The sequence below is a fragment of the Pygoscelis adeliae genome, unplaced genomic scaffold (genome assembly GCF_000699105.1).
Source record: "Pygoscelis adeliae isolate BGI_AS28 unplaced genomic scaffold, ASM69910v1 Scaffold74, whole genome shotgun sequence".
Taxonomy (NCBI): Eukaryota; Metazoa; Chordata; class Aves; order Sphenisciformes; family Spheniscidae; genus Pygoscelis; species Pygoscelis adeliae.
In genome coordinates this window covers 3079857-3105534 of record NW_008824665.1, presented here as the reverse complement: position 1 = coordinate 3105534, position 25678 = coordinate 3079857, and the positions used below count along the sequence as shown (strand labels likewise).

Below are 25678 nucleotides of genomic sequence, written 5' to 3'. Positions count from 1 at the left end.
ACCCACTTTTCTGTAGAAATTTCCAGCCACAACTGACTTTCTTCCTTCCATCACATATGACTGCAGTTCAACCTATCATCCAGGTGGAAGGACTCTGCAAGTCAAAAGCTTGTGTCTGCATCAAGAATAGCAATCTCATCCTCTTCACTGAATGCAAGTTTTGATCCTATACATGCCAGCTTTTTTTTTTTAAGCGGTGTATTCACATCCTTACCTATATGCTTTAAGTGATTCCCCCCATCAAAAAACAAGATTACTAAAAATGAAAAGAAGCAGCTTCCGTATAGAAAAAGTTATATTTACAGTTTTATTCAGCAGAGTTAAAGAGCAAACAATTTTAACACTGTTGTTGAAAAGTGTTTTTACCAAAGTTGCCAAGATCTAATAAGTTATTGAACAGAAATATCAGGCATAAAGTAATAATCCTGACCAGCCCATTAGAGATCACCCCATCCCCAAAGAGCAGAGCTGATAAAGGCAGTAGAAAATTTAGACTGTGATTGACTCAATTTCCAAAAATTAGACAGAGATGATGAAAATAGAGTCCCACTCTTGAGTATATCTTTTAACATCTGCAGATGAAGGAATTTCTAAAGCACGCAAAATGCAAAGACAATTCCTGTTTCCAATGGAACATTCAGTGCTTTGAATCCAAGAATGCTATGTCCATACACAGTGGTCAGTACATGACTATGGCAACACATAGATGGTAAAAGATTAAAAATAGGATTAGAATTTTTTCCATTCCATGTCATCAGGAGGATTTACTTCTACCTTCCTTTTACCAACATCAGACCAGTTAGTGCTCAGAACTGTGCCTCCAGACTCCATCTGCAATACGAAAGAAAGCTTGTTTAGTTTGCTAGAGGAATTCTAGTAATACAAAAGCCACATTTCTTACAGCAGATTAACAAATTCTGAAGAAAGGTGAAGAATTTAGCTTCACGTAGAAGCAAGTTACACAGGAAATCTGTGTATATGTAGAATGAAATTTGACAAAGCCATCATTCCATAATCTTCAGCCCAACGATACTTTTATCAGTACTGGACACAATCAGATGTCACTTCATTAACAAGAAGCTTTTAAAAGGTCAGTCAGGTTCTTGAATATGAGGGCTACAAATAAAAGGAACCAGATATAAACAATTAAAGGGAATTTGATCCTTTCACTCATGGCAACTCTTCAAGCTCTAGATGAGTCAAAAACTGTATTTCCTTTGATAACACTCATTGAAACAAAGAGACCAGTGACAAAGCACAAGCTTCAAGGAGGCACAAACTTGGATTTAAAGAATCACATTCATTAGCGTACAATATTGTAGCTTTCAGAGAGACTTGTCGTACCAGTACCTCCAACAGAACCACTGCCATTCATTATAGGCCCAAGGTTTTGGTAGCTAGCGGCTTCCCGGTTCACGCAAAGCTCAGTAAATTGTGCCAACGTGCAAAAGTTATGCATTTCTTCAGAGAAAAAGAGCTAAGACTTACAAACGATTTGTTCATGGCACGTTTCACTTCATCTGTACCATCTGAATAAATTTGCTGGAAGAGTTTATTTAAAGCAGCATCTCCTTCTAACTTCTCATTCTTCTCCTCTTCTTTGATTTCAACTACCAGTTTGTCCCAGTTCCTCGTATAGTGAGAGGATGATGGATATAAGTGCTGGGTATCTGAAAACAGAAGTGTTAGTTAACTAAGCATTTTCTCACGACTTTTAGAGCAGCAGGGAACACACAGACATATATGTATCCGATGAATCAGAGATGATAATGGAACATGAATCTCAAAATGCAAATGGATTCTTCCGTACTGATATAAGCATTGCAGTAACAAAAATAAAGGAAACTAAGAAATGCAAGAGACTACATTCACCAGCTGCAAAGGTTTACTTTTAAGTAAACACAGTTACATAATTTAGTTATCCAACAACAAAATGCTGGATAACAGCAACACAAATAATTAAAGTCAAAATGAGGTAGGAGATATTGGCTGACAGTAAGGGGGGGGAGTGGGGAAGCCAGCAGCCTAGAGCCATAGGAAAATTTGAGCTAAATTGCAAAAAGTATCTGAAATCAATAAATCAGGAAATTCAAATTCTCTCAAAGATAGATTGTTAATCTGACTTGAAAAACTGCAAGAGTACTACTTTCCAAGAGAGACAGAATACTTTAGTAAATAATACTTAAATTATTTAAGCAACAATAGAGGCATAACAATGCATAGAACTGCAAAACAGTGACCAAAACAGATAAGCCCAGAGGAATTAATGACAAGCATATATCTTTAACAATCCACCAGATTAATGGAAGTTCTGACTAAATTTAGTACGTAAGTTTTAGTAATGCCCTGCAGACTTTTTCTGTCAATTCTTGGCAGTAAAAACAAGACTATTAGGCTTTTCATTATAAAAATGAAGCTGTGATTTTATTAACAATATTTAGCATAAAAAATATTAATAACTGCAAGTAACAATACAAATAAACCATTTAATACTTAATAGTTCAGAGAACGAACCCGGTGTAAATTGCTTTAACTTAGGAGAATCTCCCTGCCCCTCCAGCTTCTCCCATCTTACAGCCTCTGGCTTCTTCATTTTTATCTCAACCTACAAAACACAAGACAAAGAACAAATTAATCCAGATGGCAAACAGTTCTGCCAAATAGGTTTGAATTAGTTGGATCCTGTAGCAGTCAGAAAATAAATCTCTTTTTAGAGACAGTCTCTAATACGAAGCCCGTATTTTAACAAAATTTACCTACCTTACACGATGAAGTTACATGACTTCAAGTCACATGTCAACTAAGCTCTTATGTGGCTGCATAGCTCTTGTATCAGACTTTTACCCTTTTGTTTAGTACCACTTGCTTTCTTTTGCTTACTATTCACTTGACTCTTCTTGTACATTATGGTATCTCAAAAGTAACGGCCAGTCCCAATTCTCTACACTGCCAGGCACCAAGGTATTATCTTTCAAACATCCCTTTCTTGCCAGACAGCTCTAATAATTAAATAGTACTTTTGAAGTACTGCAAAATCCAACTCTATCTAGGTTTACATTTCATCCACCAAAAAAATTCGTATTTGATGTGTAGTACACAAGCCAAAGAAACACCCTGGGATAAAGCAGATCTTCCCACTGGAGAAATTCAGAAGCTGTATTCATTTGGTTCAATGAACAGACACTGCTATGGAAAAAACTGTCTAGTATTCATTGACAAAACTGGCAATTAAAAACGGATATGGTTGCAATTATCATAGGAGAAACAAAATTAAGTGAAGTATGTCATGCCCTACTCACAAGTACACACAATCCCGTTAGACAAAACCATATTGAAATTTTTTTTTGTAATTAGCCTTACCCTTTGGTCACAGGGTTACAAAGTTGCAAAACAATGTCTGCAAAACAAGGACTGTCTAATGTCACTCCAAACAACAAATTCACTTAAGAAAATGTCACGAAGTTCATATGATGCTCTTAATTAACTGAAATCAGTGCTTGCTGAATTTCAGCAGTTCCTTATTTGCGAACAGCTCAGCAGAAGCGAGTTCTTCGTTCCACCTAAAGCCACTATAACCTGGGGATCCCTGCAGACCCAAGAACAAAGGCACCACTGTAAAAGCTAACCCTAGAGATCCTAACAGCAAGCTCCTTGCACAGCATCACGTTGATCTGAAATTTGAACTTTATTTAACCCATTCTTCAAATCAGTCACTGGTAAGCAACAGACTGAGATGCCTTATAAAAATAAAGAAATGAGCTCATTTAAGTTTCAAAGCTTCCATGTTTGCAATCATGCTGCATTTTAAGAATCAGAATATTTAATTATGATTGCTTTTTCCACCCACCACCACCACCCCCCCCGGGGAAGCTACCATTTCCCCAGACAAGTTTAGATACTTATTTTCTACCACTAACTTCTACTAACTGAGAACAACAAAAAGCTTAAGACATGAGGCATGGAATGCCCTTCAAGGCAGGGGAGAGTTTCAATAAGTCTGTAAATCCAACACTCACATGTATTTGACATCCCACTCCCCGTGTCTGTTGGATTTCCAATGTTTCTAGCAACTTTACAAGTCACAAATTAAGCATCAGGGTATCAGTTTTTAAAATAGTGAAAGTCACAGAACCAAAAATAATCAAATAACAATAAAATACTGTATTAGTCTAGTTGCTCAACCTACTGTCTCTAAAGAAGGCCTGTATTCCAGAGTTTAATATTACTATCTGTAAGGACACACAGATTTCTGTTGAAACTATGCAGAAGCAGCATTCAAACTGTGCCAATGATTAGTCTTCAGTAGAACTAAAGAAGGCAGCAAAGGTTCCTTCACTGGACTCTTCTAAAAACGCTTTGGAAATTACAACCTTAAAGTTCATTTTTGAATACCTACACTCATAGATCTAATGCTCTGCGATTAGCTTAAGGAAGCTAAAATATTTGTGTATCTATGTATAAGACAAACAAGTAGTTCCATGAGTGCCAGAACTAGCAGGGTTGTTTGGGCTTTTTTTCCCCCAAGTGGATTTGGATCTCATGAGTCAAACATTTAAGTTAATCAGCCACTTACAAAGGCACTAATTAGTTGAAGTGAAACTTAAGTATTAATTTAAAACAACCTGTCTCTCCTCTGCTTCCTATACAACTTTTCTCAACCTGAGGAAACTGTATTATCAATTCAGTTGCACGTTTAAGTTGAGGAGGCCTTAATTTTAAGATTTTATACTCTGCTTATTAGTGCATCCCCCTCCATATGATCTATTTAAAACAAAACAAAACAAAACAGAGAGTAAATGCTTGATACTGAGACTGCTCAACCCTATACCACTTCAATTTCTCTTCCGTTTGTTTCTTCCTTCGTTACCTCCTCTTACCCTTACACTTTGGGCTTTCCACCAATATCTTTCAGTATCTCAAATACACACTATTTCATCTGCACCAAGAATGACCTCTAATGCAATATAATGCTTGATGTGAGCTACTAAACATGGACTTTTTTCTTCTCAGTATACAACCCTCCTCAAATAACCCTTATAAAGACCTCTGGCTATTCATCAGAGTACTCTGCCCACGCATAAAAAGAAGAAAAAAGGAAGATCTTTACTTTTGCTGCTTCAGTAATCCCCCTCTCCTTTTTTAATCTGCTAGTTCTTACATTTTCGTCTCTGAAACGGTCCCTAAGCCAGTACCACATGACAAACATCCCTAAGGAAAAGGAAATGCTACAAACTAATTCCCAGTGTAAGATGCAGATTTCTTAGATATAAACCATTTCAACCCTGCCAAGCTAGCAGTATAGACAGCTGAAGAATTGAGACAGAATGTATTTATGACATGATTAAACCTCTCCCCCATCTACTCCATCCGCTTCAACTGAAGTTACTCACTAGGCAAAGCGGCAGGCAGGAGCAAAAACTAGGGAAATCATTAGCTGTATACCATTATACAACCACATCTTCCAAAAATATAAAGCTATAAAATTCTGCTTGTGAAGGCGCATATTTCTTCAGCTTGAGAGCTTTATTTGATCTAAGGAGAATCAACTTTGCGAGTCCCAATTATGTGCACAAACGGCAATAAATGTGTTTTAATGAACTTTTTATGGCAGATACTGATAGCTATCACACAGACAAGTAACATATCAGTACGGACATTTGTGTCATATCTAATGTAAGTACGGTTAGCTTTTTCCTCTCCTTTGAAAAGGAGAGGAAAATTCAGTACTCTGGCAAGAGAAATACATCAACACTTTGCCAACTACTTTGATTTAACATTTATATTTCATAAAACGCATGCCTGTGTGCCTCGTGCCAACTTTAGAATAAAAGACAGGAAAGTTTCATTGCAAATTAAATGCCACTTAAGGACAAGCTTAATTCCGCAGCCTGTCCTTGTAGCTCATGCCGTGCAGCCACCTGACCATCTCGGTAGCCCTCCACTACGTTAGTGCCTTTCTTGCATTGGGAAGCCCAAAACTGGACACAGTACTCCAGATGTAGGAAAAGTTCCAAACGCAGAAATAATCCACTTTCTGTTGTAATTTTTAAGTTTCTGATATTTTGGGCTCAAAGTAAGCAAAGCAAAAAGGAAAATAAATATGGAATTTTGACACAGTAATTCATGCACTACTTGTTTGAAATACTGTCTTGAGAGAAACCAGCCCCTCTGAGAAGAGGGTCGAATGGGGGATTCATCGTCTAGAAGAAACCCCATCTGCAGTGAAAGGATACAGAGAAATTTCTACTCACAGAGTTTTCTAGTCATAAAAGTAATCCATTTTTTAAAACCTATCAGAGGTTTAGCCAAGTTTGTCTGCAGCTTAATCCAGGCGCTAGCTATCAGAAAAGATGCCACAGAGTTACTCTCAGAAGCTATTCTAAACTATTTCACTGGTAGTAAAAGAACACAAAAACCCCTTACTTTAAGATGACTGGCATGAAAGAACATTTAATCTAGTCTTAAGAAAGAATTTCTCCCCTTAGCTAAACACAACACTAGTTAGCCAACATTAATTTTCTAGGTAGAAGCTTGCTGTTAAAAAGCCCAAACCTTTGATGAACTAGATTTCACCTGAACTTACGTTCTGGGACAGACATTGCCAGTTTAACTGAGAAACATTAAAAGGGAAAGAATTTTTATCTTCCTCTCTAAAAGAAGATTCTGGTGCACACTGACAAGTTACAAGAATTTTTTTCTATTTTCTCCTGTGTTTTATATTTTACAGTCCATGCTAAGGGAAAGTTCACTTACCACTGGCAAATTGTGTCAAGCTCTGATCAGATGGATGAAGGAAATCAGAATTGTCAAAGCTCAGGCAGTAGTTCAGCCATTAATTTTAAGATGCATCAAAAAATACCCTTTTAAATTCTGATGTTTTGCTATATTAAACACACGAAAATGGGAATTCAGAGTTTCCAATCAACTTAGTTATTTACTGAACTACTGACTGCTTTGTCTGAGTTCTAAATTTAAGTGTTTAGAGTTGTCATTTTGCAATCATCTCATGTATTTTGTTACCTAAATTTAAGGGTAGGACAAAATAGCACTGTCTTCTAAAAATGTATGACCTATTCAAACTTATCTCTAAGATCATATGCACATACAGTTTTGATATCCTAGTTATTCAGAGACCTTTTATACATTGCTTATATTCCGAATTCCACGATCTTTGGTCCTTAACTTTAAACAAAATATACTGAGATGAAAATAACTCTACAGTTTTATCACAAATAAATGATAATTAAGAAATTTATTCTGTAGCAAATATATTGCAACAGAAGGGATTCAGCGTGCATCTTTCAGTTTCTTTGCCAGCTATGGAGAACTGAGTGCAAAAAGGTCAAAGTTTCCACCTCACTGATATTACATAGCAACTACTTGTTAAAATTTTGAATTTTAGAGAAGGAGCTAGCAATACAGATCATTTAGGTATCCTAAAGCTCTTTGTCACTGCATCCTCAATGTAAACCATCGCTATTCTAATAGTTCTTAAATCCATCTTCTCTCAAGACAGAGAAAAACCCTTACACATAGTTTTCCTTTACGTATTTATATAAAGCATGGGCACTGACTTACGTGCTTGTTAAAAATATAGTTCTCACAGTATTAACAAGTTTAAATCTGCCCTACACCCATCTGCATTCATAAAGAAGGAAAAAAAAAATCAAACTTATTTTAAGCCAGGTAAATATCATGCCAATGATTGGGAAGGTTTCTCTATGGTCTAGCCAGGAAATTGCTCCAACTAGCCTTGCCTAAGAGATGCAAGAAATTTCCGAAGAGTATCCAACTCATATCTTAAATATCAGTTTATAATTTACAGAAAATACTCAAGAATATATATGGGAGATATGAATCTGAATGAAAGCCTCACAGAGAAAACAAGTACATGAGAGCAGGGAAGTCTGCATTAAAGTGTCTGCAAGCAATTTAATGAAAATATCCAAAATGAGAAAGTATCCTTTAAGGATCAGACTGCAACAGTAAGAACCAACTTCAGTTAAAATAAATCTGTTCCTCGTTTATCTATTTGTGTACATTTGCCTCTGAATAGAGACTCTGATGACAGTCCAAGAGTATGTGAAACAGTTTCACTCTTTGCCTTTTCCTTTACATTTAGCAACAGGCATCGGTGTGCTTTTCCAGTAAGCTGCACAGAGTATTTCAGAGTTTGCAAGGCAAAATGTTGGTTTGAGAAGAAGAAACATTCCACTGATGCACACTACCATATTCTTGGCATGAAGCTGCTGAGAGTGTGCTTCTACCTCAGACATCTCTATTAAGTAACAAATGTCAACTGTAAAAGAGGCTGAGGATTTCTAACACCTCCCCTGTCTGCAGCGCAACTTTGATCTCTAATTAAAGGACAGTTCTGGGGTAAAGAAACCACTTTTTACCACTTTTTCAAATGGCTCTAAATTGCTGCAAGTCGTCGCTTACAAAAAGCTCAAACCATTAAAAACCAAAAACTCACAGTAATTGTCCCTAGGCTATTTGCAGATGCAAGAGCAGAGGGGAAGAAAAAGAGAAAGCACTAGCTCAAGTGCTAGTTTCCTTCAAGTTCATAACCACACGTGCTAAAAGCACATACTCATCCCTACTCTCCTCTTCTAGGTCTAAGGAGAAGAAAACCCTGAGCATCACCTAGGACACAACAGAAGACCTAGAGAAACTGCTCACGTTACACAAGTGTCCAACAGAACATGGCAGAACATTCCCCTGGAATCCCAAATACACTGACTGATAGACTGAACAGAAGAGGGAAAAGAAAGCGAGGCTGATTGTGCACAAAGAACTGTTTCAGAACATTACAAATCCTTACACTATTTGCGCATTTCTACTTTCCTGACATATTTTCTGGAAAGAGACAGATCAGCTAGTTTTGCTTTAAACGTGTTTAGTCACTCACCTTAAGTTTTTATGCCTTTTTCCTTTTATGAAGGGAGCACAACGATATTACACACACTGAGCTACAGGCACACAGGCAACTTCCAAAGAGCAAACTTGGTCCAGCCTTTACATTTTGGCTCCCTCTTCCGGAAAGAAGTAAAAAAACCAAGTAGCACCCCTAAATGGTACCTTCCTCCTGTTAAATGCTGAATGCAACATGCAGTTTTCAGTGTGGCACAGTTTTCCCCCCACTTCACCTGACACCTGGACACAATTGAGGATGACCACCAAAATACACAAAATCCTACCTATTGTGTACAAAGTCATGCTACATACAAAGACCAGATCATCTTCCATTTGTAGGACACAAATCTCAAACTTACATGGTGCTTTTTGGAGCTGCTGTTACTTTTTGCTTGATCAGACTACTACAGTCAGTCACCTTTGACAGATGAGGAATATAACCAATAACGTCAATTGATCTAGTTATGATCTATCAACTATGCTGTTCACATACAAGAAAAAAAAATGCTATGCATACATAGCAACTCCCTCAAGAGAAGGGCTCAATACAGTTGTATTCAGCATTTTCTCACATAAACATTAAGCTGAGGCCTTAAATCATCAGAATTATATGCTGAACAACACCGGGTAATTCTAAGTAACTTGCAACTAAATGTGAACAGGAACCACAATCAACTCAAAGCTGAATTTGCACATAGTGAAATCTATTAAATAGCAAATGAACTTTTAAATTAGGTAAAAAAATGGCTCCAAGCACAGTAGTAATAGACTGCCTTTAATAGTGCCTGTATGTATCATCCGCAAAACTGTTGACAATTAGAGAATATACAACACTAGGATGCATAAAGAGATGAAGATTTTATCTCAAAACTGGACTTCACCCACACATTATGCTGTTCTTGCGTCACAGTCAAGTGTTTTACCTCTTCTAGCTCACAGCTTGAAGTCAAAAGTCTGCAGATTATGAACACTAATTTACTTTTGCGCATACAGAAACCATTCAAACACCTCCAAACATCTATCTATGCTACCTCCATACCATTTGCTAGTTCTGTTCTTTTCCAAACAGAGACTTTGTATCTCAGAGCTCGACACAGCATGGATTTACTGAAAGGTATAATTTCTATTTCATTGCTAGGAAAGAAACAACTCAAGGTATCAATTGCATTTTTCACCACTGTTAACATTCCCTGAAAGAACCAATCCCAGAGTCTGTAAGTTCTGTCTGCTCTTTGCAGTTATTTTAGAATCTGTAATTCTGCAAATACAGTTAAGGCTGCACCATTCCGTTAAAGCACTTAATGTTTTTCAAAGTAAAATATTCTAGGCCTTTAAAGAAGTCTGCATGCATAACGTAGACCTGCTTTTAATTTTTTTTCTTCAGCCAGACTCCATCTGCTGGTCAGAACCAGAATTAGCTGGGACATCACTTAAGTTGTATTCCTTCACTATACCTACACAGGTGTCCTTATACTATTCTTTTCTGCAAGAGGAAGAACGTGTTGAAGCACCGACTTCTACTGTTAGAACACCTTCTGTGTTCTCTCTTAATCCCATTTTGTCTCAAAAATATTCTCTCATAATTATATAAGAACAGTAACATTTGGAAACACATGCAAAATATTTACAAATCAGACACTGCCTGAACATAACTAAAGCTTTCACACCACTTTAGGAACCTCAATCTAAACCAGGCTCTAGACTACTGGAGATTATTCCAGCAATTAACCCAGGCTAGAGATGGTAGCGTAGAAAGACAAAGTCAAGTTCATTTCAACAGTGCTCAGTAGCATGCAGATGCTTCATGGAAATAATGGTAAACTTCAAGACAAATGAAAAGCATAACATAAGCTAGATAGGAACATAAAGCAAACAGGACCCCACAGTTACTCCTCTTGACAAGGTCTGTGCCCATTCCACTCAAATGTATATAAATACTAATGGACTAGCAGATTTTCTACATACTTTGAGCACTCTGCTTATCTCCCACAGTGTAAGAGCTCATGTGACTCAATCACATAACCTGCCCAGCTTCCTTAGTGCGAGGAGTGGAAAAACAAGACCAACTTTCTATGGCAATCCTCTCATGTCATCTTGAAGTCCCTTTTCCCTGAAACGATGCAAGAACTATTATAGGTACCTTTCTGAGAAGGGAACAGGTAAAATGGAACATAAGAACACAGAGGAATTTCCAAAAGCTCTGCAGAACCACTGCTGAAATACAAGGAAAGAACCCAACAATACGTTCCTGCTTCAGAGATTCAGGCTTGGCTCTATGGACAAAGCATATGTCTGTCTATGCGTTATACCAACAACATATACTATGCCAGGCCACAGTCAGTTTCTTGCTTTTCTATACCTGTAATATAGAAGAAACAAAATGCTAAGGCGAAAGCATTCTCTCTCGCGCCATGCCATTTTCAAGTGTCTCCAAGGAAGTACTATTTCCAGGAACAGCGTGGAATACACCCTCTTGAAAAGCCAAGAACAGTTAACTGTATGGCTAACCTCTACCAGCAAGAAAAGGTCATGAAAGGGTAAAGAATTATTTCAAGACTGAAATCCTCAAAGTCTGACTTTTATTTCTTGGGCACACAAAAACAACAATGCTTCATAAGGCAATATTAGCTCCTAAGAGTTTAGTAGAAAGGTGTTGGTACTTTCCTAATACCTGAATTGTAAGAGTGAAGACCACAGTCTTCTTTCTACAGCAACAAGTAAAAGCATCCTCAACATAACTGTCTTTTGCTGTTCAGTAAGCACCATCATATTACTATTTCTGATATTTGCACAAGTTTAGAAAGCCTCCCACTGGCTGAAAGGCACCTTGAAGAAAGAAAAAGCAATTCAATATGAAAAGCAAGATATTACGACTGTTGCAGAGACAAGACAATAGAGCAGAAATGTTTTCAACATCAGGAACAGTCAAAGAAATAATTTACACTTTAAGAAGCTTACCTTTGTTGAAAGCACTTTAAATGTACTTTGCTCTGGCACTATAGAATGAAGAAGAACAAGCCTTAAGTTGTAGTCTTCACCTGATGGAAGTCTCACTGATGCATTCATCTGTTAACAGTTGAAAACATGTCTCTGGTCATCTTTGAGAGCAGTTTTCCATTTCCAAGTAAAGGATTGTCATTTGGCACCAAGATTAAGTGATTAAATTAATGACCCTTCACTAGGGCACTTAAAGCATCAGGCGTCAGAATTTCAGGCGATGCCACTACAGTACTGAATTATTGAACAAGGTGTTTCTAAAGTACACTAGAAAATGAACAGGAGATTTCAATTCTTAGCCAGCAAGTACTCAAAAAGCCTATTATCTTGTCAGCTTGATCTGCATTCTTTGGGGAAAGAATTATATGGCAAATGAAGTATCAACACATTAATAATGGAACACGAAAACAATTTGCAACTTCCCTTCTAATACACGCAAACTATGTGGCAAGTGTTCACACAATTTTAACAATCTAAACCAGATAGTAACAACCAAATACTTCCAGTAGTTCACGAAGTAGCAACTTAGTTGAGAATAAGAACCTAACTCTTCACTATTCTCAGCTAAATTAAACATGAACATCATCAGTACTGCATATGGTATTAAAATAAAAAGATTACTGCACTTCCTTGAAATATATATTTTGCTGCCATTAACAATTTTAGTAATGCCAGAACCCACCCACCAACATTCATTCTTTTTCTATGATTGTCCTAAAGCAAGGTATTACTCATTCATACCTCTTTTTAGAACACCTTGCCTCTGTCCATTCCTACTCCACATGCATGCATACTCAAACATTTTAAGTCCAGATCACTTCCTCCCTCACCCCTCCGAACACACAGGCAGCTGAAAAACAGATGTTCCCTTTGTAGCATGCACACCACACTATCGCTTGTGTATAAATCCTATGCGGACACTGCTGTGGCAATAAATCCTCACTTGATTGAGCATACACACATCTACAATGTAGCTGTACATAAAAAAACCCCCTCAGACAGAAGACCTCTTGTACCAGTTTTTTCAAGCTATTGCAGGACAATGTTCATTGGTTTAATTACTTCATCTTGGGGAATCTAGGGATGCGTATCAATAACCAATACAAATCACCTCTTTCTCCGAGAACTGCACACTGACATCATCCTTCTGCGCATTCTTGATCATTATAGTCACAATTACTTGAGATTCTGTTTGGTACCAGTCATATCTAAAAAAAAAAAAAAAAAAAAAGAAAAGAGGAAAAAACTGACTGCAAAGAGATGTACAGAACACCACCAAAAGCTGGAACAGTACGTTGTGTAGTTTAATGGGGGAGAGAAGACATACAAAATTAGATTTCTTCCCCTTCCTCTAACAGAGCAGCTGCAGAACTGACAAGATCAGTGGTTAAAGAACAAAGAATCATTTTTAATCAAGAAGCATATCAAAATTAAGTCACTTTCTTGGCCAATTCATAATATTGTTTGCCTTCTATAAATTAAATGGTACTTTTTAGTTCAGGGTCTTAAAAGCCTCTGAAAAACATTACCTATACTAGGCATAATGGGGCTGTCTTTGAATTAAGCTCAGCCCAAGAACTAGAAACAGAAGCCAGAATACTTACTCCATTCCCCACTCTCCAAGTGAGGCATTATCTCCTGAAAGCACAATTCAGTCTGAACAAAAGCGAGGACACTGTTTGAGAAACATTTCACTTAGACTGCCATGTTCTAAAGTTACCGGAAAAGAATTTCTACAGTCATTATCATGCTTCTCCAATCCCCAAGTCAAAGAACAGCTATATGTCAATTATTTTAATTCTCACAGTAAAGCTAAAGTCAACTTACTTGATCTTTGGTGGCAGAGGCTGCTGCTGTGTATTCTAGTTGAAGCATATTCCATTGGAAAGAAAATTACATCAGTGTAAGTGAAAATATACGATGAAGTACTTTTCAAAGGCACAAATCATTTTCATACTGATTGCTCCCCTTTTCTTGATTTATGTTTGTGCATTAACTTACAGGTGAAGCTCTTCACTGTTCTCCTAGCCATTCATGCCAGATTAAGAATTTATTAAAAAGTTTCAATTTACATTAAATATGTCAGTCTGTAACTTAGAATATATTGGTCAGACATTTTATAATATATAGCAATCAGTTCAGCTTTAACTCGTTTTCTTCCTGGATAAGAAGTATACCTGAAAAACACACAGTGGCTATGATGCTAATCTAAAAGTCATGAAGGAAACCTGAAACAGATCTGAGAACTTAGGGTATAACTGTTAAACATAAAAACCTTAACCGTAAGATTTGTCTTTCTGTACACCCACCATGTTTTCTGTACACTTTCCTCCTCTATCCTATTCTTAAAATTTTAAAAATTGAAGTAACTATGAAAGAGGGAGCAGAACATCCAATGCAAATTCCCATTTTTGTCTCAAAAATAAAAAAAGGGGTGTGTGTCAATTTCAACATTTCTTCTGAAGATTTCCAATTAAAAAAAAGGAAACTGAAAACTGAACAAGTTACAGAAGAAAAAAGTCCACACAAACCACTTGCAAGCTACTCGGGGGAAAAAAGGTTACTTCTTAGCAGTCACAAGCAAGTTAGTACTGACAAGATGAGCTGGTTAATTTGTAGAATTAGGCCACAGACTGCAAGCGACAAAGTTAAAATTTACTTTAATGAGTGCACAGTAATTGCCAGATTTGTATGCCATTCCTAAGAGTTTTCAGAGTTCAAATTTTGCAACCTTGGTCTCAAATGAAAGAACACATATTAAAGTTAAATCCTTCAGAACTGCATGCAATAGAAAAGATAATTTTTAAAGCCTGAAAGTTTTAAGACACCAGTGAAGCCTAAGTATGCTCTAGCTTAACAAAGAAATCGAAACAGTAAACATATTAAGGAAAACATCTTACCACTTCTGTCTGTGATGCTGCAGAAAGAAAAAAGTTGCACTTTCAGAAAAAGACATATTGAACTTACAAGGCGTATATTTATTCTAGCTTTCTTCAGTTACTCCAGACATTCTGCATTTATTCCAGTCTCAACAGTAGAAGAGTTAAAAATGTGCCAGTTCTACCTCTAGTGTTTTGCTTTTATGACACTCTACTTTTTAATCAGACTTCAATCAGCAACTTGTGCAAAGGAACAACTGTAATATAAAGCATGTTCTGATTAACAGAAGGAACAAACTTTCCATTACTTCCCTTGCTTATCAGAAACCTATACAGACCTTTTCTAATGAAAGCAACGTCACAGCAAACAAAAGTTTAAAAAAAAAAAAATCACTTCCCATGAGTCTGTACTAGGTTTATCATCCATAGGAATAGCACAAAGTTCTCATCAAATCTGTATCTCATGCTAGGCAAACACAGTTGGGGAATGAGATGGAAATCTGGCAGAGAAATTCACTTATATGACCTTAAATATACTGTAATACTTGGATCTAAATTATAGCTCAGCACTCCTCTTCTAAATATTTTTTCATAAAATATTTCAGGTTAAGTATGTTTGAAAAGAAACAAACTTCCCTTTTGCTTCTTTATAATGCATACTGCTAAAAAGAGATAAAAATTAATAAAAAAAGAATATTACGTTGTAATTAAGACGTTTTGGGGTTGGGTGTTTTTATTTTGTTTGTTTGTTTTTTCTTTTTTTCCTGGAGTATCAGAGAATTAAGATAATGGCTCAAAAAAGAAAAGACAGGGATGAATATTCAAGATAAAACAGGATAACTGAGTTGAACCAGAGAAAACACTGCAAAAAGTAATTATGATGTTAGAGAAAAATCCGTATTATAACCTCTTTCCTTGAAACAGCAGAAAAAGTTGTCACCCAAGATAACTCTTTGCAAATAAGACCATGCATGCCAATCACTTAGATAAGTTCTCCAAATGAAAATAAACCCGGCAAAAATGTATCATGAAGCAGAAGCTTGTTCATTCCTACACAACACAAAAAGGTTCTCCTCTATTTGTTTTTTAGTTTGACATGAACTTGTATTATGTCTACTACCCCATTCTCCAGGGTGCACCACGAAGAGGGAGGAAGTCACAACAAGTGAAGGAAAAAACTACAGCAGTTATTATGTTATAGCTCATTAAAATCCACAGGCAGTTTAAGCACAGTGGATGAGTTCATTGCCGGGGGTGTCAGGTTGTAGGAAGGTATGAAAGGAAACTCTACTCACACGCGCTGACTACAACGGGTAAGACACCAGAGCAGCAATCAGAGTAAAAACCCCCAATCAGAGTAAAATGTGGAAAAATCAGCGGAATCAGAGTAAAATCCCCAAATTTCCACCTCTCTTTCCAACGTTACATTCTGTAAGACTTGAAAACTGATTTTGATGCTGTTTTTAACAAAGCAAGTTGACACATGCTTCCACAGTTAAAGTTAGCTAGCAGCTGTATATGAAAGCAAGTTAAAATTAATTATGATCGTCTGAACTTCAAACAGGTACTCCTCTGTCACAGCTAATTATTACATTAAAAACCCAATACTAATGTTCCTTTAAATCTGAAGTATAGAAGCGTTCAGGATGTATACTCAGAGAAACAAGAGATATGAAAAAGTGACTTTTTTAAAACGTAAGTTTCTTTTGTTCTAAGTAAGAGATAAGCTGTCAATCTTTGAAAAACATGACACAGCTTCAAAGCACAGGGCATATCAAATCCCTTATCAAGTAAATGTGGTTTCTCTTACCGTTTAGTGTTTCCTCACATCTTTTAATCCAAATAGTAAAGGTATCATCTACATCTAAAAGAGATCAAACACAGTAACATTAAAACTCTTCAAGCACTATATGTATTGCATAAAGAACAATTTCTTACAACTGCCAATCAGAACAAATTCATCCCAAACTCCCATCAATTTATTAAAAAATTATATTATTTCCTCGTATCTTCTTGTAACCTCTGTCATTCCAGTTAAGTTTTAAGTATTTTTATACAACTCTACTATTTAACTCTGTTATATTTAATTAACTTAAATTAATTTGTAGGACACCAGATTTTGTCAGAACTGACCCAAATACACTACTGCTTTCCAGTCTGCTCAAGCTCGGTATAATTGTTTTGGAAAGCAAGAAGTACAGTTTTACACATTTTTCCATTATTCTTAAAATTATTTTTTCAAACACTCAGTCACATTCTTCCTCTCTAGAGAAGTATCAGAAGAGACAGTCTGTTCTGAGGACAACCCAAAGTTGCACAAGTTTTCGCAAACACCAAGTATCTTCTCCTGGTGGTTTCACACAAACTTTACAAACACAGCTGAAGTTTCAGGGATGTTAGGAATACATAGGTGCCAATTCCACTCTATGAATCAAAATCATAGAAAAGTTTAGTAACACCTCTATATTCTAGGAAGCAAGCTCCCCAGACAGAAGTGAATTCACTGGAAATTAGCTCAAATGGTAGTAGTGTAATGACAGAGTAATCATCTTATTTCAACAAGATTCCCAGAAAAATCTTTCACAGTCACAAAGTAAAAAAGCGGCAATGTTACTGACCAACTACTAGGAATAGCTAAACTTTTTATCTTTCACAACAGAGAATTCACACTGAGGGAGTTCACGCAGCCAACTATCCAGCAGAGGGCCTGAGGAGGCTCGACAAAAGAGTTCCCAGCAGACATGCATGTAACACCAAGTGTGACTCCACTGCAGTTATGCAAAGTATTCACCCCAACCCCTTCAAATATAAAATGTACATAAATTTTAAGGTGTGCCTTAGGTCTTAAAATTGTTACCCCACTTCTCAAGCCATATCCTCTTCCCTTTTCTTCTGCCATCCCCACCAGTCGTCTTAAAAGGTATCTGAATTTTAAGCTACATAACATTTATGTAACCTTTCAGTTGCTGTTAGGAAAAGCTAAAAATGCAAATAATAATATGGCTGTCTTGATATTACAATACAATCAGTCACTGATTGCAGTTTTCTATATTCCTAGCAAATCCTGAAAAGAAGATATCTACTTTCAGATAGAATTCTCCAAAATTAACTGTCAGAGGGTTCTGCTGGGGGATCCAAGGGCTGTCTTCAATTACCTAATGTACACTTAAGGTATTCAGATGACTGACCACAGACTGTCCGCAGAAGTACATGGGGAAAGGAAGTGAGGCAAAGGACCCAAGACGCATCAAAGTAAGTTCTGATTAGAGAAGGAAAATTCTCTACTAAAAGAGTGGTCAAACACTGGAGCAGGTTGCCCAAAGAGGCTGTGGAGGTTGCCCAAAGAGGCTGTGGAATCTTCAGCCTTGGAGATACTTGGAAATCAACAGTAGAAGGATCTGAGCAACCACATGCAAGTTCAAAGTTAATACTGCTTTTGGCCAGGGCATGGAATTAGATGAGCTCCAGAGCTTCCCTGCAACTTAAATTAATTGTTAGCATTCCAGATTAAGATTTAAAACAGCCCTTACATCAACAAGAACAGAAACATGTACCAGTGTACTTCTGCCCCCTTGCGTGGCAAAGAAACCAACCTTGCCAGCAAAGAATTCCCCACCACAGCAATCCTCTCTGAGGCAGGAACAGCTAAAGTCTTCTCTCTTTATCACCTGCTTAACAGCATGTGGCAAATTTTCCCTCTGTGCTTTGTTCATTTTGCACTAGCTGCATTTAACTGGAAGTTAATTGTTTTGCCAAAATGCTTATGCTCACAATTGTTTTCACCTGGGATCCATCAAACATTCCACAGAACTACAAAGGCAAATTCTGTTACCGACAGCAAATTAGGTAATATATGGGAGAGAATCAACTAAAAATCTGTATTTTTAAAAAGGCCTTCAGGAGATTTCTTATCTCACAGTGGGTCACAGAATTTTGTAACGAGATACGGGAAGCACAGCAGAAGCCATCTTCAGATGCGAGCATAATCAGGAAGAACTGGGAAGCTTCAGAAACACTTCAACTGGGTAAGCAGCAAAACAATAGCAAATTAAATTCAAACAGGTAGAAGTCAAGCAATTCAACACAGGAAAAGGTTGCGCTGTATTTCAGGGATTCTGAATTAGCTGAGAGAGTCCTGGTATTCACTGACTTATCTAAAAAGATACCTGCAGCTCTGTGTGTTGTTGCACCCTACAACATAAGTAGGATGTGAAGTTAAACAGAATGAAAAAAAAACAGATTCTCTGGCCTGAGGAGATTTTGTGTATAATCTGTATTTTGAACAACTCCAACTGACAAACTAGAAAGGTGACAAAATCCATGCACATGAAAAGCCTCAAATTGATAGTGGTTGCTTGGGGTGGGGCAAGAATATGAAAAAATAGAGATCACTCATTCAGTTAAACTCAGGAGTGATGAGTTTGGAGATGTATGAAAAGCTACCTGTCAAGTAAGGAAAGCTATGGAAGTCATTGGACAAATCACTTCCTTTCACAGGAAGATACTAGAGAACTTGGCTAGACTGCAAAGACACACTTGTCCTTCTAGCGTACAGACTAGTGGAGACTACCTAGTTATCCAAACTACCAAAACTGAAACAACTTAGGAAATTTCTTATATTTTAATGCCTATTCCAGAGCAGCCTAAGCTGACAACTAACAGTTGCTGCAATTCCACCACATCCCCCTTCCACCACCATTACCACTGCCCCAATACTGCTCTGCAGCTTCACTTCTGCTGGCCTCAGCACTCAGACCCTTCATTGCTCCATTTCAACACATTAATCCAGGGGGAAAATATTTTAAAAACAGTAGTTTTCTGCAGACTTAATGCATTGAAAGAAGAGGCTAAACAAGCACAAGAGTGGGAGGGAGCACAATCACTTGGCAGCAAGCAAACACTCTCCCATGAAACTCCATTTTTTAGATCAGATTACATCAAAGGAGCAGATCACTTACTGGGGGGAGGCAAAGTAATTACATTTTTGCTAAACCTTCACATCCCAGCCACTGTTACAGATAAGACAACATACTAGAAAGATCTGAGACCATGACAACGCTTATCAGATTAGTGCACTTTGCTCTGTGTAACTTTTCAAGGTGCTTTTCTTACCGTCTTCTTCTGCTGTTGGGAAGGAGGGAACGGAATGAGGAAAGGGTTTTGTTTTAAATGGCGTATAGGAGGGAAGAGAAAGGAGTTACAATCATCTTGCAATTGCTTTGTTGTATGCTTCCCAATGTCTTCTACCAAAGCTTTCTGTATTGAACTACTCCTTTCCTGCTTCTAGAAGAAATTCAGATTTTAAAAAAAGCTCCAATTCTCCCCAAACTAAAATGTGCGCAAATCCAGCCAGGAAGCCAACACTTTAAGAAAAAAAGACAGATAATAAACATGCTTCTGTAATTAAGTGATAATGAATGTGAGGTAAAAATCCATTTTGTCAGTTTCAATACCTACCAAGTTGCATGTTTTTTCTAAAGACCAGTCTATCAAATGGCTTAACAACCAAGAAATTCCAGCTATGTATAAGGAGCCTGTTCTGTTCAGAAATATTTCTACGACACTTAATACCACACCATTGTGATCATTTATTCATAAGACCTCCAGGAAGCAGGAAAACACTCTCCCCCATTTTATAAAGAAAAAAAATAATCATATATTACTTGCTATGAATTTTGATATGCATTTTTAAGCAGTTTTACACTTTCATGCAGTGATTGCACACACCTTCCCAAAAACCAGACATCTCAAGTCAGGCACCTAACTCATTAGCCTTAAGAGAAAAGAAAAAAAAAAAAAAGGCAGCCTTGGTCTTCACTTTCAACTAACACATTAGGAGTTTTTTCTCATTAGCAAAGCGGTACTGTGCACACAAGAAACTTTAATACTTACTGTCCAACCTCTGTCCCTCTCTGAAAGACTCTAAAGCAGATGCATAGTTTTTAATATGATATTCACCTAACCTGACATAAGCAAAGAAAAACACAAGGAAACAGTAATTACTTTTCAATTTAATCCACATTCTGAAGATCACAACATCCTTAGTTTACGCATTATATTGGTTAAAATTACACATGTAAGAATTTAAATCACCCAAGAGGTGTGTTTTTGAAATGGCTAGAATGTTAAGATAGTCACCCCAAGCTCAATTGTTTCTTATAACCACAGCTTTATTATGGATGGGTTAGAAGCAGTATGGCATTAAATTTATTCATTTGTGGTGTTGCAAGAAGTTTGTACTGAGCCATAATCCAAATACTAGTATTGCTGTACAGATTATCACAGTATTCCCAAAGCACAATATACGATACGTACCCTTTTCTAAGGAGTGCTACAGCATTACTGGGGTTGAGTTCTAGGGACTTCTTTGCATCTGCAACTGCATCTGTTAGAAATCAATTTAAAGGTGAAGAACATAATAATGTGTTACAAAAAGCAGTGAACTGTGGGTCTTTTAGTAGTGAAAATTTTTTAAGGTGTACTATGTTAGCTTTCTTAGCTTGCACACAGATCACACTGCTTGAATTAGATCTAGCCACAACTGCCACGGATGAACCCTTCATTCAGCTACAGAGCTCTATGTAAGATGAAGCACGACTTTCATTTAGTCAAATCCTCTACTTGGATCTGAAGTGTGAATCTGTTTGTTTTTTACTGGAAAGAAAAAATAGACCAAATCTTTAGTCATTCAGTTAATCTTTTTCCCAGGTATTATTCAGTTATCACATCCCTACCATGACAGGATTCAGTCTCTACCAAAAACATAAGGATGGAAGATTTTTACAACGCACAGCTTAAAATCTGCTTAAGAAGTCTATTTAAAAAAAAAAAAAGCCGCCAAGATAATACTAGGCTAAAATCAAATGGAAAGCTGGGACTGCAGAGTACCCAATTCATTGGAAGTTTTGCAGAAACAAAACAAAGAAAATTATAAATTTATACCCTAACTGTAGAAGCAGCATATTAAGTTACAGATAACACTTTCTGTTATTACTATATTTGGTTGCAGATTGAAGACATCTTCTGTAAAGAATGTGTCATAATACACTTTTAAGAGGATTCTGTGTTGTCTGAAGATTTTACCAGCATATTTCTGTAGAAGAATATGAGCATAAGCTCGTTGACAATAATATTCGGCATCATCTGGATTCTTCTCCAAAGCTGTTGTCAGTTCCTGTAAAGACACATAGAAAAACATGAAATGGCACCTCAGAAGTCCCCATAAAAATACAATACCAAACTCTGTCAAATAAGAGACACTTCAGAAGAAAATATCCTGAACTGGTATAAATGTTTAGCTGTTGCTCAGTTCTCATTCACAAAGCTTAAACATCAGAGCTTGAAGTACAAGGAACCTGCCAATTATATCAAATTCAAGGAGACTGTTTCTTACTGAAAAGGAAACAGGACTTTCAAATGCCTTCAACATGAAGCCTAACGCACAGGTGATCCTCTATATTCTAAAGACCTTCCTACAGTTCTCAGCATATTTGCATACAGGTCTGCTGGATTTGAGGGAGCACTGCAGTATCAGGAATTTGGAAATCAACATGCAGTATGTCAAAATACTTGTGTGGGGTTAACATGCTCAAAGCGTTGTAACACATGATGAAATACCATATTACATGATATTACTGAGCATAGGAGATTGTTCTGATTTACGCTGAGCACAAAAGCAGGAGAACAAAAGACTTATGCAGCACAGGGCTCACAGGAAATATTGTCGCGCAATGGAAATAAGCATAAAGCAGCCCCTTTTTGGGGGAATCACTGGGTATACAGATTGAAATAATTGTATTACGCTCGCTGTGAGAAAAGTTTATGACTTTTGCACAACAGAATAAAATCACAATGACTCAATGCACACACCTGGAAAGAGCATCTCCAATTCTCCCCTTATTAGTGAGGTAAGTTCTTCTGCTTGATAGAAGACAGTAGGTCTTCCAAAAGCCACTACAGTACCTCTGTTTGCTAAGTTGGCTGGACTCCTACTCAGAATTTGGCAAGCATGAAGGTGGCTGAGATATAGGCTTCAAACCTGCATGAATCTTAGTACAATACAACTGCCAAAACACTGTCCCTCCAAGTCAGAGAAAAAGAGCAGAAGGACCTGCCTTAGTTTTAACTCAGCTCAGTACCTTGTTCTGCTTCACAGCTGTCACATAAAACACACTACCTAGGACTTAAGTGGCCACAACAGCTTCTTTTAGCAGTAGCATGAGTTCTTATCAGCATAAGATACAAATAGGTGTAGCATACAATTCTAAAACCTTCGGGGTCTCTAAAGAAAGTGGCAGGCAGTAGACAGTTCTAACAAGCAACACTTGATCAAATTATACAGATGCCCTCATAAGATTTAAAGCCGTGCAAAAGCAGGTATTACAGAAATATTAATGGCTATAGGTATTCCACATGGGAGGGACATGAGGTAACGCATGTATTAAAATAGGTGCACATTATGCCGAGAGGTGAAGTACAGCTTTTGATCCTCAAAACCAAGTGGAGTCTGACTCTGACACTGAACATTACAGGCACTTCACAAGCAGAGTCACTTCCGTGACAGATCACCTCTCACTCCGAACATTATTTCCTGTGATTTACGCTGATGACAGTAGCACCGATTGGAACCAGTGCACAACATATTAATGGATTCTTCTACAGAACTAGCCCTCACCCCAGAAAAGCAAAAAAACCAAACCCAAGCATCTTGAACAGCATGAAACTCATCTCTTCGTTGGCTTTTTGTCAGTAAGTTGTCACATAGCATTCAGACACACACGAAAAGAAGTTACTCCTACAACACAGCTATTTGAGAAGACAGCCAAGTGGCAGCTGGGAAATACTCAACTAGCACCAAGAATTCCAGATTATGGACATCAGCAACAGTTACTTAGAACAAGCTTAGACCTTGTCCTCACAAACACTCAAGTACATGCTGTCTACATACTTTTACTCTAAAGGCCCTTACCATGCAACCAAGTTGCAAATCTGTTTCTAAATACATTGGGTCCTTTGGAGTCCCTCCATGCTAATGAGAAGAGTTTGTATGAATTAAAGGTGCTTTCGGCCTCCTGAATCACTTGTGCCTGAACTGAAGAGGGTCACCACCCTTGCTTCTCATTTGGCAAAACCCCTCACCGAAACAAAGTCAATGAATGTTTGTTTCAGCAGTCACAGTTTTAACATACAGTTCTGATTCTCTCCTAAATCATCAAGACTCACGCTGCAGAGCATTTTATAAATAAAAGCAAATAGAAAACATCCTTATTCCACACAGTAAACTATTTTTTCAACTTAAAATTATACGAAAGTCATTAAAGAGTTCACAGCTTTATCATTCAGACAGTATTTAAAGATGGATGATGACCTTTCAGTTGTATCAGACCCGAGTGCAGAAAGCCGAAGCATGCTCTCCAGGAGTTAAAGGAATCAAAAGTCCTGGGGACACAGCGCAGAAATGCCATGCCAACTGGACACAAGTCTAGTCAGGTGTGGAAGCATTACACTGCAACATTTGTAGGGTATCATGTCCCAGATTAGAAATATTAAGTACATGAGCTAACAGACCACACCTAAGATCATGCAAACGTGATATATTACCTGTAGATCCAAGCTTCTAAGTCAGCAAAATGCTATACTGCACTATGGGACTTAGCAGTTCAGAGACTATCAAGCACAATCTGCCTACTCAATTCAGTACTTTTAAAAAAGGCTACAAAAGTGACACTAGTATTACTGTATCAGATATAAAATAATGCCTACAGAATGTGTTACATATTGTTTTGAAGTGCTGAATGTACAAAGAACTGAAATATAAACTAGGAAAGCAAAGCAACTATGTTAATACAGGAAAAAAAACCCCAAATGCATATTCTGATAGCATTCTTTAATACTTCCAAAGACCTTTTGGTGTTGGGTTTTTTTTTGGCTTGTTTGTTGGTTGGGGTTTTTCTCCCCCACAATGGGAAACTTACTTTTTTATTTTAGATCTTTAATTAGTTTTAGTATGCCAACTATATTTCCAAATTGCTTTTTAGATGTCATTTATCTTCTGAAAAACTTTTACAAGCTACAGCCTAAACCCCCCCAAAAATGTAAGATTTAGCCGCACCGTTTTCTTTATGGAAAGATAATTCAGCATCATCTTATGCTTCTGCCACCTAATCTATTCAAGCAGAACTAACCATTTACATCCTCTCCCCTTCCAAGTATGTTAAATAGAACTACTTATCCACCCTCCAGTTCTGTCTTCTCATTAACCCTCTGTTTTAAGTAAAAATAACCTTTGAAAGCACATTAATACATGTTAACGGGTAAAATCATAGAATAGGCCAGGTTGGAAGGGACCTCGAAAGACCATCTTGTCCAGCCTTTTGTGGGAAAGGGAGCCCAGATGAGGTTATCTAGCACCCTGGCCAGTCACGTCTTGAAAACCTCCAGTGATGGGGACTACCACACCCCTGGGGAGGTTGTTCCAGTGAATGATTGTTCTCACTGCAAAAGATTTATTTCTTATGTCGAGGTGAAATGAAAATCAGTTCTGGTCCCCACAAAATATAGAAAGAGAAAAAAATAGATCAGGGCAGAATAAAAACTAATAAAGGTTGAATACATTTCTTCAATAAGCTTGGGGCTTTTTTTTAACCACAAATCACAATTGGTTTAGTTATTTGAACTACCATCTACCCACACGGAAGAGAAAGTTGGTTTGGTAGGGGTGTTGGGTTTTTTTTCCCTTCTTCGCAAGACAGGTAGCACAAGTATTTTGACAGAACTGCCCTGAACTCCTCCGCAGCCAGACCTCGCAGGAGAGAGGTTTCCAGGGGAAGCTCTGCAGGCCCCCCCGCCCGCAGCAACGGCAACCGCACGGCGCTTCAGCTGTTCCC

The 25678-nt window shown here is 37.4% G+C and overlaps 1 protein-coding gene across 1 annotated transcript in view; it reads right to left on the bottom strand.

The window, feature by feature from the left end:
- Nucleotides 1–286: 286 nt before the first annotated feature.
- Nucleotides 287–25678, bottom strand: part of SUGT1 (SGT1, suppressor of G2 allele of SKP1 (S. cerevisiae)) — a 27261-nt gene continuing 1869 nt past the window's right edge. The window contains exons 2-11 of the mRNA XM_009322859.1: nucleotides 21876–22034; nucleotides 21108–21177; nucleotides 20685–20755; nucleotides 16573–16656; nucleotides 13741–13750; nucleotides 13025–13121; nucleotides 11875–11982; nucleotides 2515–2605; nucleotides 1489–1670; nucleotides 287–831 (exon numbers count right to left, since the gene is read on the bottom strand). Coding sequence (XP_009321134.1) covers nucleotides 730–831; nucleotides 1489–1670; nucleotides 2515–2605; nucleotides 11875–11982; nucleotides 13025–13121; nucleotides 13741–13750; nucleotides 16573–16656; nucleotides 20685–20755; nucleotides 21108–21177; nucleotides 21876–22034 — 974 coding nt within the window. The 3' untranslated portion in view covers nucleotides 287–729. The remainder of the gene's footprint in view (nucleotides 832–1488; nucleotides 1671–2514; nucleotides 2606–11874; nucleotides 11983–13024; nucleotides 13122–13740; nucleotides 13751–16572; nucleotides 16657–20684; nucleotides 20756–21107; nucleotides 21178–21875; nucleotides 22035–25678) is intronic.